A 13,596-nucleotide genomic window follows, 5' to 3' on the forward strand; every position below is an offset into this window, starting at 1 on the left:
ATTGAAAAAATATTATCGTATAAATTATAAAAAATTCAGTATTATATATAGTATTAAAAAAAAAGTAAGTTGTACACATAAATTAAAAATTATATTATTACAAATACGACCACAAAAATTTCGCATTGTTTAAATGAGTTTTTGTATTTTTTTCTTGTTTTTGCTTAATCGACGTCGATAGCGGCGTCGTCCGCTTGGATTGGGATGTGTATGTGTGTAGATGTATGCTTGTGCATGAGGTTGGTGAGTTTTGGTGAGCGTGTATAGATGGGTGGTTGGGTGCAAAATAGAGATGGAGCGCGTGTGCATATATGTGTGGTGGTGGTCAAGGAGGAGGGCGGCGATCAATCGGGGACGATGCTTCGAGTTTTATGCGACAAGTTTTTTTTGATTTATTGTTAATTTTAAATACTTATATAAATTACTTTTTATTATAATTATTGTTTTTTACTTCCGTTTCTTGTATGTAGTGGGCAACTGCGGCATTTGTAAATTTTTATCTTTTGTTTTGTTTTCTTTTTTTCGTTTAATATTTAAATGTTGGTTTCATTTGACTGTGTAAAAATATCAATTTGTATCTGATTTAATAGTTACTATGTATTTGCTTATCGTTTTCACTTCACATGTATAATGTTAATCGCTGCTGCAATTGGGGACTCCGTATGGCTATTACTCTTTATATCATATTATCATCATCATCATCTCATCATCATCATCGTCATATCATCATATCATCATCCAACATTACTCGCATTTATCCTCGAGTTCAACTTAAACTTCATTTAATACGCGCCCGCACTATGTTCCTAATTTAATGTGAGTGTGGTGTGTTGCGGTGTGGTGTATTGTGTTATGTTCTCTCTGTTATGGGGTCTTCTCCTTGTTCTTCTCATTTTATATTTTTGCCTGTTAAGCCTATGTTAAGTGCTGCTGCTGTGCTGCTTCTCGATTTCCTTTTATGTTCTCGTTGTGTGTGTGTGCTGCATTTTGTTATATGTGTTTGTTTGTGTATATGTGTGTGTGTGTGTGTTCTTTCTCTTTGTTGTATATATATATTATATATTATATGTATAATTAGTTTTGCTTAATAGTAAAATTTCTTGAATGTTGTTGTGGCAAAGTGTAGGTAATGTTGCTCTCAAATGTCGACTCAACTGCACTACATACATATGTCTTTCCACCAGATATACGCGGCCTAACGGTGCTACTTAGCGACGGCTGCGGCGCTGCACTGCATTCAGCTCAGTCGCTGCGCAGCTTTTTCAACTCTGGCGATTTCTCACCAGAATCCACAGTTGCAGTTGCAGCAGAAGCGTTTGCCTCCAATTCGCAATGCAGCGCCGTACGCTTCTGTCCAATAGATGGCGCTGTCAACGGTGTCGCTTCTGTCGCCGCAGCCGCAGCTGCAGCCAAATGCTGCAGTTTGCTGGCACGCAAATTGCTGCTGCCATTGCTGTTACTCTCATCAGCCTCTAGCTCATCGTCCACTTCATCCTCGTCCTCCTCCTCGTCCACCTCATCCTCATCCTCGTCCTCATCCTCCTCCTCATCATCGTCATCAACTTGATTCGCTGCCGACGCACTGCCACCAAGCGAGAGCACGCCATTGCCATTGCCATTACCATTGGCTGCTGTTGGAGCGGCTGGCACGGCTGCTGGTGCCGCTGGTCCACCCAATCCTTCTGTTGCTGCTGCTGCTGCTGCTGATTGTGCAGCGCTTTGTCCGTTATTATTGATCTGCTTGTTGTTGTTGTGCGATTGGGCAACAGCTGCTACTGCTCCTGCTCCTGCTCCAGCTACAGCTGCTCCTACTCCTGCCCCAGCACAAACTCCAACGGCGGCCAAGCGACTCTTGAGGGGCGCCTCGAGATTGCTTTCCGAGTCGGAGGCCAGTGGCGTTGCCACACCCATCGGCTCACCGTCCTCCGTCGATGTGGTTGTGGCCGTTGTCTGTGTGGTGTTGTCATCAATATTCGGCTCCTGCGAGGTGGAATCGTTCGACACAAAGTTTGAGTCTCCATCCTGCAAGGCGGCAGTGTTGTTGTTGTTGCTATTGTTGTTATTGTTGCTGCTGTTACTGTTGCTGCTGTTATTGTTGTTCTTGCCACCACCACTACCAACGCCACCACTCGCATTGCCCAGCGGCGTCAACGATGTCGGATTGGTGTTCTCGTTCTCTGTCTCCGATTCTGTTGCCGTATTTCGGCCACCTGGATTTCAATAAAGCAAAAGATGATTCGATTAGTAAACAGAATATGAATGCAAACTTCAAATAACTAAGAAACTATCGATCTATCGACCTCTCTGTTGCTAAGCCAAGTCGCACATCACGTTAGATCATTCGACTGATCATGAATATATATTCCCTAGCTCATTGATCTCACCTGCGCCGAGGCTCTCGTCCTCATCCACATCAACAGCGACGCCATCGTTGGTGTCCTCGCCATCGAGCACCTTGCTCGCCTTGCTCAGGCTACCGTTTGTGTTAGGTGTTGCTGTCGGCGAGGGCATATCGTCGAGCAGTTCGGGACTGAGGTCGTTGGCTACATAGTGCGCCCAGAGTGCCAGTTCGACGCGATGCGGTGACCAGTGCGGCGTATCGCCACCAACCTCCGCATTTAGTCGCTCCACTGTGGCTTGAATGTGCTGCACAAAGTTGAGGTACTCCTTGGTCGTATAATCGATGCCCTCGATCTCTGGTATGGCCATCAGGCATTCGTCGGCCATGAATGGGGCTGAGTCGGGGGCGGCGGCTGTTAGCAGGGCGGATGCCATTGTGGTGCCCACGCCTTTGAGGTTGGATAACGCTGTGATCGCCTGCTCCAGATTGGGTAGCTTGCGAAAGGCCTTCTTTGTCTCTTGGATTACTGCACGCGGCGTATTCACCTTGACCAAATATGACAGTTGCGGATAGAATTTACCCCTAGACTGTTTCCATTTCATCGCCTGAACAAGTTCATCGTATACCAAGTGGGCGTCTTTCCCTCGCGCCTTTATCAAGCCGGGCAGTTCATTCTGATACCATTGATCCAAGCGGATTAGCTCTTGTGGCTTCTTGCTGCGCTTTTCGGCTTTAATCTTTAGCACCTGCGGATACAGTTCGTAGCAGTATTCAAACTGTCTGGTGCTTCCGTTCTCAAAGAACGAAGCCGTCGCCTTTCCGTTCGACATTTTTCTGTTGTTGTTCTTGTTCTTCTTCTTGTTGATCGTTTATCGATTAATCTTGAATTGTATACGTTAATGTACTGTGTATATATGTAGGTGTTTGTGTATCTGTGTGTATGTGTGTGAGTGTATGTGTTAGAGATTGTATGGGACGTTCTCTTTGCCTCTTCAGTATGTCTATCGATTAGCCTACGGCTACTATCGTTATCGATACAATTTCCATTTGATTTGATTTGATTTGATTGTTGTTGTTGTTATTGATGAAGCCGTCACAGCAGTTGTTATAGTTGTTGTTGTTGCCGGCGAAACGTTGGCATGAAAATAGAGAAGAAGAAGATGGATATAGCAGGCAACGCGAAAAACATAAGCGACACACAAATTAGCATTACAGTTAAAAACATTCACAGCAAGAAAAATGAAAAAAATACAATTAAAAGAAAAAAATTGACAGCGTTGCCGTATGCTGTTTGCATGCACCGTTAAATAATTGGCGATTTATAATTTACAATTATTATTCACTGTCCGTTTATCATTTATTTATATTCAATTTGTTTTTTTGTGATATTTTTCTTTTGTCAATTTGTCAGCAGAATTTTTCAATACCGATAATCACATTTCGTTTGCAATTTGCAATTTTTCAGGGCACAGCAAATCGAATTTTACTCTCCGCAGCAGTCGCAGTCCACACCGTCGGGTTCTTTTTACTGGTCGTCGTCGACGTCGTTGTCGGTCTTTCGCACGCACACATTCAAAAACACAAGCATGCACACACACACTCACACATGCAAACAACTCGCTTGTACACACATACACATTTATATATATATAATATATTATATATACTTATAGCGACTCACGCATACACTAACAGGCACGCTCGCACACACACTACCACCATTAAAGCGAAACGAGGCAACGAAATTTCTTTTCATATATATATACATATATATGTACATATATTGTATTTTGGAAAAGAAGAGAATAAAAATGGGAAATAATACGAAGCGCGATACGAATTTAAAATATATTGTTCATTTCTATATTTGCGCACAACTAACAACTAAAACATAACATCATTCAGCTGCAGTTTCTGTTTGAGAGCTGTTTGTCAAAGTCGCAGACACGGGTTGCCCAGTGCCTAGAGGAGGCCAGCCAAATGCGATTTGCGAATTTCGAATTGCGAATGCGAATGCGGACGCGAACGCGAATATTCGTAAAGTCGTATGCGAGTGCAGCTGCTTGTGCTTGCTTACCTTTTGGCGTTTTTCAAAAACGTTTCGTATAGCCTGTGTGCTCCGCTACCGCCGTTTTTCGTCGTCTTCGTTTCTTTTTGATTTGCCGTTATTTTGGATTTTATTTTATGTATGTTATTCTTATTATTATAGTTGTTTCTAGTACGTCGAGCGTCGTCGATACTGGTGCTGCTGCTGCTGTTCTTCTTGTTGTTATATTTGTATTTGTATTTAATATTAAACAAATTTCGTTTGCGACCGCCGCTTTAGTTGCCGCCTGTCTTTCGTTCTGTCCACAGCGAGGCAGTCAGCAAAACAGCCAGTGCCAGAGCCAGCCAGCTATAAAGCTAGCAGTAGTCGCTGCCTCTGCCTTGAATGCCAGTGGCGTCGCCGAGCAGGGGCTGCACGAGCACGAAAAAAGAAATTTAACGAAAAAACAAAAAAACAGAAAGAAAAAAACAAACAAGGATGCAGCTGTGTGCGTGCGCGCTAGAACACTACTCCGAACTGCAGGAGCGCCTTATCTCTGACTCGCCCCGAATGACTATGAGTGGAACTGAAGTTGTGTGTCTTTCAATCGCCAGTTGCCAGTGGCCAGTGGCAGCAACAGCAACAGCAAGAGCAGCAGCAGCAGCGACGGCTCACCCCTCGTTGCCGCACGGCTGTGTGCGCACCGCTTTATCGTCGTTTCCACTTTCGAACGTTCATTCGTATTCAGTGCTTGTCGCTCGCTGTTCGCTACAAGCGGTAGCGACAGCGGCGTCGCAGCCACCATTTATAGGGGTTGTTGCAACCATTGCCGAATGCCAAATGCTAACAACGGCGCAAGTAGCACCAGCAGCAGCACAAATAATTACTTTCTGACATGAGTGCGCAATCTATGTACGATTCGTACATTCGTCCGAACGAACATCCATCAATGTGTACAAATATTGCTGTACCCTGTTCGCAACGCCCCTGGCGGTTTATCGCTTCGTATGCTTGCATTCATACATACGCTCAACACTGTATGTACGTTCGTCGCTGGTGCCGTTGTTGTTGTTTCTGTAACGTTCGTGTTCGCATTCGTTCGTTTTGCCATCTATGCCTTTGCCTCGGCTTTAGCGTCATTTGCGCTTTACCGCCTGGTTCGTTGTTGTTGTTGCTGTTGCCTGTTTTTACTTACCCTATTCGTCGTCGTCGTCGGCGACGCGTATAGCAGCTGCAATTTAGCTCTGTAGCTGTTGACTGTTTGTGGTTCGCTTATTTTTACCCTATGTTCGGTTTCTCGCACACACACACACATACACACACACACGCACGCATACAATGGAACATCAGTATCCGTCAGCGTTGTTGCTGCTGTTGCTTTTGCTGTGTGAGGGGCGCAGCGTTGCCACACTGTGAACAAAAATTCAACTTGAAACGAGTTTTACATGCATGAAATGTGAATATGAGGCTAAAGACTGAGTCTTAATCTCACACTGAATCTGAATGTGGCTGTGTCATGCCCAGATATTCGTACCGCAAAATTATTAATGATAATTAGATGAGAAGACAAATGGTCGGTTGCTTCGTTGCGCCAAAGATACCCTACAATAGCAAAAAGCAAGCTGGATTTCGGCTTCGGACGTTTTCAAAAGCGGCAGATACAGAACACATACACAGATACACACTCATACGCTCGCACAGGCACACGCACACACACCGATACACATGCACAGCTAGAGCGTGACACACGCGAAAAGGAGAAGGCAATCCACTGTTGCTGTCCGCCGCTCTTCGTATTGCGGCCGAAGCGGCGAATATATTGGGATTGGAAATTTGTTTAGATCCACTTACAGAGCCAAGTACAAATGGCTCTGCGTACACAGAAATGTGTTTAATACCTGAATACATGTACATACCATATGTATGTATGTACATATGTATGTAAACATACATATGGCTTTACGTACAGCATATGTATGTACATATATTCTCTTATAGTTTTTTATTCGTACTAACTTACATTTAAACACACACATACATACATATGTGTGCATGTATTAAGTACTCTTTACGTGCATTCATCTTCATTGGTGTTTCCTCTTCTGTGAGCTTCAGTTACTGAACCGTTAGGTTACGCATTTACGCACACAGACAGACATTCTGCACGGGGATATTTATTTACCTGCTGCGCACTAAAAAAATAATTTCCTTTATTAAGGCTTAGGCACCTGCAACGCTTGAAACGGTTATGAAAACCCGTTATTTCAATTTAAGTTCCAATAGCCCAAAACTTCAAGCAATTTTCCTTGCACATTATAAATAAGTTAGCTGCTCGTTTTGACCTTGGCCAAATAATTATTTCTGCACGGTTTTCGTTTTAAATTTAATATGTATGGTAAGTACCGTCATTAACCGCGCTCACAAAGCGAAAATCTCTATTTATATTTTTGTCAATACCTATAAATTGGTTGGGAATCAAAGGGCTTGTCTAACGGCAATTTGCTAAAGCGAGATAGCTATAGAACCAATCAGATAATTTGAAGCAATAAAGGGAAAAGAAAAATGCTTTTTTTCGGACGATTTTTTTTTCTTCTCTTTGTTTTTTACACATTTGTATAAATATGGTATTTTAAAATATTGCAAATTGAAAAACTACAAATTTGAATAATTTGACCTATAAATTGATATTGACAACAAAAAATTCCCACAAAATAAATTTTAAAAAAATAATTGGCTTGTTGTTAAATGGTGAAAATATTCCGTTATTTGCATTTGGCTTCGTTCCGCATTTGGTGGCGCAACTCACGCATTGTCATCTGCAAGAATCGATTGATAAAAAGTTTGAATTGATCAGATTAGAATAGTTGGAATAGATAGATATGTAGATAATGATATAAGGTTAGATACAATTCGTAAAGGACAAACAATATTATTTACCTTGAAGTCTCAGTGAGAACATTCGATTTATAATAGTTATATCGGCATTAAGAAGTCTTATTTACTGATAACAAAATCATGTAGAATTATATATAATATGCGTTTAAGGAATATTATTAACACAATTATGGATTACAAAATACCTTGTAATCCAACTGGGAATTTGTGGGAACGCGAATTTTAAGGTTTCCTGTTTGTATTTGTGTTTTGTTTTGGAAAGTTAGCAAATTGTATTGTGGGGACTTATAACTTCAGATTAGATACAATTTGTTTGCTTTTCTATTTGTTGACATTGTTGAACTAGAAATTTGTGGGCGAAATGCAATTGATCGATGAATCAGTATAAGAGTTAAACATAAATGCGAATGCGGGCAGTGGGTGGATATCAATTCATATCTATATCTTCCAATCGTACAGGTTGCGTATAAGGTATAACCGATTTCTTATTCACATCTCGCGACAGTGCCTTTCGCATATCTGAAAGCAAGATCAAATCAAATCAAATTAAGAAATCAGTGAGTGGATCATTCAATTATTTGAATTCAAGGGACTTGCCATACGCATCCTCATCTTGATCACCCGAGTAATACTCTAGTATTGTACGGTATATAATATAGCCTAAATTTTTATACATATTTATAGCCACTTTATTGCTTTTACGCACAAAAAGATCCACGAAGTAGGCGCGTTTTCTACAAGAATATAGAAGTTTAGATATGTTTTATACATATCTACATATATGTACGTATAAATATATATACTTACTTTTCAGATATATCCTCTAAAAAGTTCATTAACAGACCTGCCAGACCTAATCGCCGGTAATCGGGCGAAACGGTTAGGGCCGTTACATGTCCATGCCAATTGTCCATATGTCCTTCAACCTTGCCCATAACTGTAAGCCATTTGGATATAACAGACTGCTAGTCCATATTACCGTGTACTTACTGTAACCCATTATGTGTCCACTGGGCGATTCAGCTAGCTGAAAGTATTCCGGCCATTTGGCCAAATATTGTGTATAAAAGGAAAGACCGTATGTTTCTGTCAGCGGATCGAAATTTCTGAAATAGACCATATGTATCTTGACGCTCTTATGCACGCGCGTGTTATGGTTACTTACACATTATTGTATTTAAATAGATCATCACAGGTAAATGGTCGCAGCGTAGTCATTTTTAGTACTTTTGTAATAAATACGTCTATTTCGAGCTTAATTGGAGCTGTCTAAATTTGCTCTATTATTTGGTGGGATATTGTCTATCGATTATACGAGGTGAACAATTTTCCGGCTATCGATAGTGGTCATCAGTGTTATAAATTTGGCTTCACTTCAACCACTATGGAGTGCTTCAACTGATCGGTTTTTTAAGTTTTATAAGTTAAACTCCTATATGAATATACAAATTTAAAAGTTGTGTGAATTATGTAAATAATATAAAGAACTGCTGAATGTTAACAGAAACTACTTTGTTTATGTTTTTTGTCATTCAACTTGAACAGGCAAACGTTACTCAGATGAAACATAAAATATTTCTATAGTTACTGTATGTTTTAGCCATTTAAAGGCTATGTAAGCAACAAAAACTTAGCCGTTTATAGATATTCCAACTGAATGACATTCTTCGGTTGTCTTTTTGGCTCATCACTTCCATTGGATATCGATATTTTTTGTACACTAGAATTAGGACACATGGTAATGCATTGTACAGGTCTGCTGTATGTCATTCATAAGCATGACGTCACAGCTGTCATGCATTGCAAGAAAACCACTAACTTTTCTGTCAAATGAAGGCTTTTAGAAATATATTGTACCTTATTTGCAAACTTTTCCTATCGATATTAACATACATAATTAATTGTTTGCATGCCCCTGGCGCGTGCATGTATTTGTGACGTCATGCGCAGTGTGAGCTACCAGAGTTGCGCATAAATTGGCGCTATCTGGTTGCCCTCGTAATGCTGCGGATCAGGGCAGCATGAGATTTTGCGCTACACGAGCAGAAGGAGAAGGCAGCAACAGCGCAATGTCATTTCAATTGCTGCGGGTGCGGCGTGTGAGGAGCAGCCATTAAACGGGGAGCAGTAAATAGTGCAACAAGAAGGAAAAATAACTGCTCCAAACGCCATGCAGCTGCCAGTGGCAACACTGTGAGCGCCATTTCGCAACCGTTAAGCGCAACAGTTGCCATTGCAGTTTTTGGTCGTTCGCTGTTGCAGCTCGCTGCTGTCCTTGAACGTGCAGCATGGAGCCCGCTACGACAGCGCATGGCAAGCGACAGGACTGTGGCACATTAACGCGTCAGGACTTCAATGGCGGACCCGTTAGCATAGATGAAATCGAAACGGGTCTCTTTCTGGGTAAGTCAGCAGCAGCCAACTGACTAGCTATAGCTATCTTTATATATACATAAATTCCTATTCACATTGCAGGCAATTTGACGGCAGCTACGCACATGGAGACGCTCAAATCCTTTAAGATAACACACATATTGACGCTGGACTCGGTGCCACTGCCGCAGCATATTGTGGAGGCGAGCTTCCTAACAACCAAATACGTGCAGAGTATGTGGCAGTCAGATATACCCCATATGCATGCCCTAGAGGAGTGTTAATTGTCTATTTGATTCATTGCAGTCTCTGACATGCCTCGCGAAGATATCTTGCAACATCTGGAGGCTTGCGTGGAGTTCATATCCCAAGCCTTGGAGCAGCAGCAGAACGTGCTCGTCCACTGGTATGGATTACAGACATTAATATATAGTGAGCGACTTCTCTTATATGTATATCTATGTATATTCCTTAGCTACTTTGGCGTCAGTCGCAGCTCGTCTGCTGTGATTGCCTACATAATGAAACGGCATGGGCTGGACTATCAGGCAGCGTATGAGCTGGTCTTGGCCAAGCGTCGCTTTGTCCAACCCAATGCGGGCTTTGTTGCCCAGCTGAAGCTCTTCCGTCGCATGGGCTATAAAATAGATCCCAACTATCAGCGCTACAAGATGCATCGATTGCGTCTCGCTGGTGAGCAAATGCGCAAGGCTAAGATCTTGCCACAGAGCTTCCATAGTGTGGTGCGTCCCGATCCGGATATCACACGAGAGAATCCCGAACCAATTGTCTTTCGTTGTCGTCGCTGTCGACGTGTGCTCGCCTCCAAGTCGCATGTGCTGGAGCATCGGCCTCGTGGCACGCCACAGCATCAAGAACAGGAGCAGGAACCGGAGCAAGAGCAAGGCCAACAGCCGCAGCAACAAAAACAGCTTGCCGGAGCCACGGGATCAGGCTCGGAGCCACGTCTGCTCGACCAGCTGGCGGAGCGCATACGCAAAGCTTCGCTCGGATCGCCCAGTCACGAGAATCTCGTCACTGCCGCTGCTGCCGCCGCCGCTGTCTCTGGGTCCGGCAACAACAATTGCCGCAGTTTATTATTTGTGGAGCCCATCGCCTGGATGCATCGCATCATGCTCAACACCCAGGGCCGGCTCTACTGCCCCAAGTGCGAGCAGAAGATTGGCAACTTTAGCTGGGTGAATGGTGGGTGCACGGACTCTTATAATATAGCTATCTCATATGAGTGATTGCCAATCCTTTTACATGTATCTTTTAATCTAACCACATACTGATTGCTTAATATATCCATTTGTATTTACAGCCTGCCAGTGTCCGTGCGGCGAGACGATGACGCCCGCATTTTATTTAATACCTTCCAAGGTGGAGCTCTCCAAGGCCGTGCAGAACGTGCAGACAACGGTCTAAAATTTGTCTATATATACATGTATATATTTCTTGATATATATGTATATATATAACTATATAATGTTATAGTTAGCTAATGAAATTCGCTAATGCTGATTTAATTATAATTAAGGCAAATGTAAATACATATATGCACATATATATACAAATACATATATATATATATATATATAAATCCGATGTTATACGCATCTGTTCCAAAACTAAATCGGGTTTTGCGCTGTTCCACAAATATTTGCATTTGGCATTTGATTCGCTTTTTGCATTATCTAAATAAAAACAAACAAAAGCAAAGATTTATTTATAAATGTTAATGTTAATTAATACTAAATGTATTTACATAATTTTGAAATAACTTTTTGGACAACTATTTTGAGCAAACAAAAAACTTGTGAACATTTTTCGGTGACAATATTATTAAAAAAAAAAAAAAAAGAAAGAGAAAAGATGTGAAGAAGAAATATTGATATATTATATTATTAATGCTATAAATGTTGCATGTGCTATATCGATATAGTAATTCGATATTATAAGTGTTGTACTATATATGATTCGATCCGATCCGATCTGCTTTGATCTGCAGTTAAGCTGTGATCTACCAAGTCTCGGATATCGGATAAATCGTTTGTTCTTTATTCAAAATGTTACGAATAAAATAAATCATCAAATGAAAAGAAACTAAAAAAAGAAACAACGAATTAATTCTCCCTCTCTCTCTCTCTCTCTCTCTGTCTGTCCTGTTATAGTATATAAATTAGGACATGTTATTAAAGTTCTCTAAAATAGTGTTTATGTTTTAGATAGTGGATGGATGCGCTTGCTCTCTCTGTTTATAGATAGAGACTAGGAAATGACATTAAAGTTATATATATATATCGTTTTCTCTCTCTCTCTCTCTCTGTAACTTTTCCTCTCTCTCTCTGTAACTTTTCCTCTCTCTCTCTCCATTGCATCTTAGATATTTGTAGCCATAGGTAAGATCCATCTGACCGTCTTTCGATCTCTCTTCTCTCTGCTAAATCAAAAATTTACATCCAAAGTTCTGGAATTCATTTAGACTCGAGTTATATAAACATAATATCACAAATGGTTTTCTTGGTGTTATTATAAAATTTTTTTTGTCGGTTTTATTGGGTCGTCTTAATGATTGTATAACTACGAGCTAAGGCTATACAATAGTGGGATGACCTAGTACTGGTAGCCATCGGGTTGATAGGGACGAGAGAACTGAGCCGGTGGAAAGGGCACGGGTGGCGGACGCCAATTTGTTGGCGGCGGACGCGGCGGCGGTGCTGGCATGCCGGGTGGTGCCCAGGCATTTGGAGGCTGGAGCATGCGTGGCGGCGGCGGTATGCCCATGGAGGGAGGTAGTGGCGGCTGACCACCGCCCATCGGTGGCAGTGGTGGCGGTGGTATGGTAGCTGGGAACGGTGTCGGCTGCGGCACCGGCGGCGGCGGTGCTATCATGCCCATGTTGGTGGCCGACACGGGCACCACTGGTGGCGGCGGTGCCATCATTGGTGGCGGCATCATCTGGCCAGGCATGACTGGCATCATATTTTGTACGGGGGCATCGGCGAACAGTTGATGTGGTCGATCCGCATGCGCCGAAGGATTCTGGGCGGCCAGCAAACGTTCAGCGGCCGAACCGTGGCGTTCGCCTTTGTGATCCTTCTTGAAGGCATATGAAACAGAGATGGGGCGATTGCACAGATATTGTCCGTTCATGGCATCCATGGCAGCATCGCTAGCCTCGAAGCTGGCAAAGTTAATGAAGGCGAACCCTTTGGATTTGCCCGTCTCTGGGTCACGCATAATCTTTGGCGTTTGCAAGATGACTCCAAATGCAGAGAAGGTATCGTAGAGCAGCTTCTCATCCACCTCGACGTCCAGATTACCAATGAATATATTGGCGCCAACGTCGAGATTCTTTTGATGTGCTGACGCCTTGTTAACACGTATAGGCTTGCCATACAGCTTGATCATGTTCATGATTTTGATCGCATAATCAGCGTCCTCTTCACTTAGGAACTCAACAAATCCGTATCCCTGATGCATTTGTGTGACACGATCCTTGGGCATGTGCACGTTGACTGCGAGATACAACAGTTATAGAAAACGGAATGCTGCCTAAACAATTTAACTTACCAACTGGACCGGCTTGGACGAACAGCTCCCACAGCAAAGTCTCCGAAACTTTGTCGTCCAGCCCGCCGGCATAAATGGTGGCATCTATTTAGGAGGTGTGCGAATACGGCTGAGTTTAACAAGTAAATGTTTATGTGCATCGATCGCTTACCTTGGTTACGTTCAGCAATTGGACCAGCGGCCATTTTGCTATTGGAATATATGCTAAACTAATACAAAACCAACGATTACAACTTTACAATTTCTAACTCCATGCAAGCAGTCAAACCATACACGGCGTTTAGATTGTCACAGTGTTGCAAATTGTTGGCCGATATTTCAATATATCGATAGAAAAGTATCTGAAATATGCCAGCAAATATTTAATATCGATAAGGTATTTTGT

At 42.2% G+C, this 13,596-nt stretch overlaps 4 protein-coding genes across 13 annotated transcripts; 1 reads left to right on the forward strand and 3 right to left on the reverse strand.

The window, feature by feature from the left end:
• Positions 1 to 137: 137 nt before the first annotated feature.
• On the reverse strand, positions 138 to 5,002 carry Amun (protein amun). Of its 10 annotated transcripts, XM_089263168.1 has the most exons (4): positions 4,862 to 5,002; positions 4,419 to 4,798; positions 2,385 to 3,363; positions 138 to 2,210 (listed from the first exon to the last, which is right to left on the reverse strand). In XM_089263168.1, exons 3-4 carry the CDS (start codon positions 3,169 to 3,171, stop codon positions 1,243 to 1,245), a joined length of 1,755 nt encoding a protein of 584 aa, XP_089119294.1. In that variant the 5' UTR covers positions 3,172 to 3,363; positions 4,419 to 4,798; positions 4,862 to 5,002; the 3' UTR covers positions 138 to 1,242. The 10 variants fall into 10 exon arrangements, with proteins under 10 accessions (XP_089119294.1, XP_030243227.1, XP_089119293.1 ...); XM_030387367.2 differs by having other exon boundaries at positions 2,385 to 3,360; positions 4,419 to 4,984; XM_089263167.1 differs by having other exon boundaries at positions 4,419 to 4,983.
• A 1,975-nt stretch (positions 5,003 to 6,977) lies between these two features.
• Positions 6,978 to 8,680, reverse strand: Naa20A (N-alpha-acetyltransferase 20 A). The gene is made up of 6 exons (XM_018108337.3): positions 8,428 to 8,680; positions 8,253 to 8,368; positions 8,070 to 8,199; positions 7,860 to 7,996; positions 7,305 to 7,781; positions 6,978 to 7,183 (listed from the first exon to the last, which is right to left on the reverse strand). Exons 1-5 carry the CDS (start codon positions 8,478 to 8,480, stop codon positions 7,690 to 7,692), a joined length of 528 nt encoding a protein of 175 aa, XP_017963826.1. The 5' UTR covers positions 8,481 to 8,680; the 3' UTR covers positions 6,978 to 7,183; positions 7,305 to 7,689.
• Positions 8,681 to 9,265: 585 nt separating this feature from the next.
• On the forward strand, positions 9,266 to 11,731 carry MKP-4 (dual specificity protein phosphatase MPK-4). Its single transcript, XM_018108329.2, has 5 exons — positions 9,266 to 9,665; positions 9,738 to 9,869; positions 9,942 to 10,041; positions 10,111 to 10,841; positions 10,960 to 11,731. Exons 1-5 carry the CDS (start codon positions 9,551 to 9,553, stop codon positions 11,061 to 11,063), a joined length of 1,182 nt encoding a protein of 393 aa, XP_017963818.1. The 5' UTR covers positions 9,266 to 9,550; the 3' UTR covers positions 11,064 to 11,731.
• Positions 11,732 to 12,153: 422 nt separating this feature from the next.
• On the reverse strand, positions 12,154 to 13,529 carry Spx (Spliceosomal protein on the X). Its single transcript, XM_018108332.3, has 3 exons — positions 13,363 to 13,529; positions 13,212 to 13,295; positions 12,154 to 13,156 (listed from the first exon to the last, which is right to left on the reverse strand). Exons 1-3 carry the CDS (start codon positions 13,394 to 13,396, stop codon positions 12,252 to 12,254), a joined length of 1,023 nt encoding a protein of 340 aa, XP_017963821.1. The 5' UTR covers positions 13,397 to 13,529; the 3' UTR covers positions 12,154 to 12,251.
• Positions 13,530 to 13,596: the final 67 nt, after the last annotated feature.

This window comes from Drosophila navojoa, chromosome X (assembly GCF_054131105.1).
Source record: "Drosophila navojoa isolate 15081-1374.11 chromosome X, UAZ_NAV_1.0, whole genome shotgun sequence".
In the NCBI taxonomy this organism is placed as follows: domain Eukaryota; kingdom Metazoa; phylum Arthropoda; class Insecta; order Diptera; family Drosophilidae; genus Drosophila; species Drosophila navojoa.

Bases quoted from the DNA above. Each gene is read 5' to 3' on its own strand.
- Amun (XM_089263168.1), bottom strand. From the start codon at position 3,171: ATGTCGAACGGAAAGGCGACGGCTTCGTTCTTTGAGAACGGAAGCACC. The intron at 2,211-2,384 runs GTGAGATCAATG...ATTGAAATCCAG, and splicing joins GGACGAGAGCCTCGGCGCAG to GTGGCCGAAATACGGCAACA.
- Naa20A (XM_018108337.3), bottom strand. From the start codon at position 8,480: ATGACTACGCTGCGACCATTTACCTGTGATGATCTATTTAAATACAAT. The intron at 8,200-8,252 runs GTAAGTACACGG...AATGGCTTACAG, and splicing joins TGGACACATAATGGGTTACA to TTATGGGCAAGGTTGAAGGA. The intron at 7,782-7,859 runs GCAAGTCCCTTG...TCTTGCTTTCAG, and splicing joins TCAAGATGAGGATGCGTATG to ATATGCGAAAGGCACTGTCG.
- MKP-4 (XM_018108329.2), top strand. From the start codon at position 9,551: ATGGAGCCCGCTACGACAGCGCATGGCAAGCGACAGGACTGTGGCACA. The intron at 10,042-10,110 runs GTATGGATTACA...TATATTCCTTAG, and splicing joins CAGAACGTGCTCGTCCACTG to CTACTTTGGCGTCAGTCGCA. The intron at 10,842-10,959 runs GTGGGTGCACGG...TTGTATTTACAG, and splicing joins CAACTTTAGCTGGGTGAATG to CCTGCCAGTGTCCGTGCGGC.
- Spx (XM_018108332.3), bottom strand. From the start codon at position 13,396: ATGGCCGCTGGTCCAATTGCTGAACGTAACCAAG. The intron at 13,296-13,362 runs GTAAGCGATCGA...CCTCCTAAATAG, and splicing joins AATTGCTGAACGTAACCAAG to ATGCCACCATTTATGCCGGC. The intron at 13,157-13,211 runs GTAAGTTAAATT...TGTATCTCGCAG, and splicing joins CGTCCAAGCCGGTCCAGTTG to TCAACGTGCACATGCCCAAG.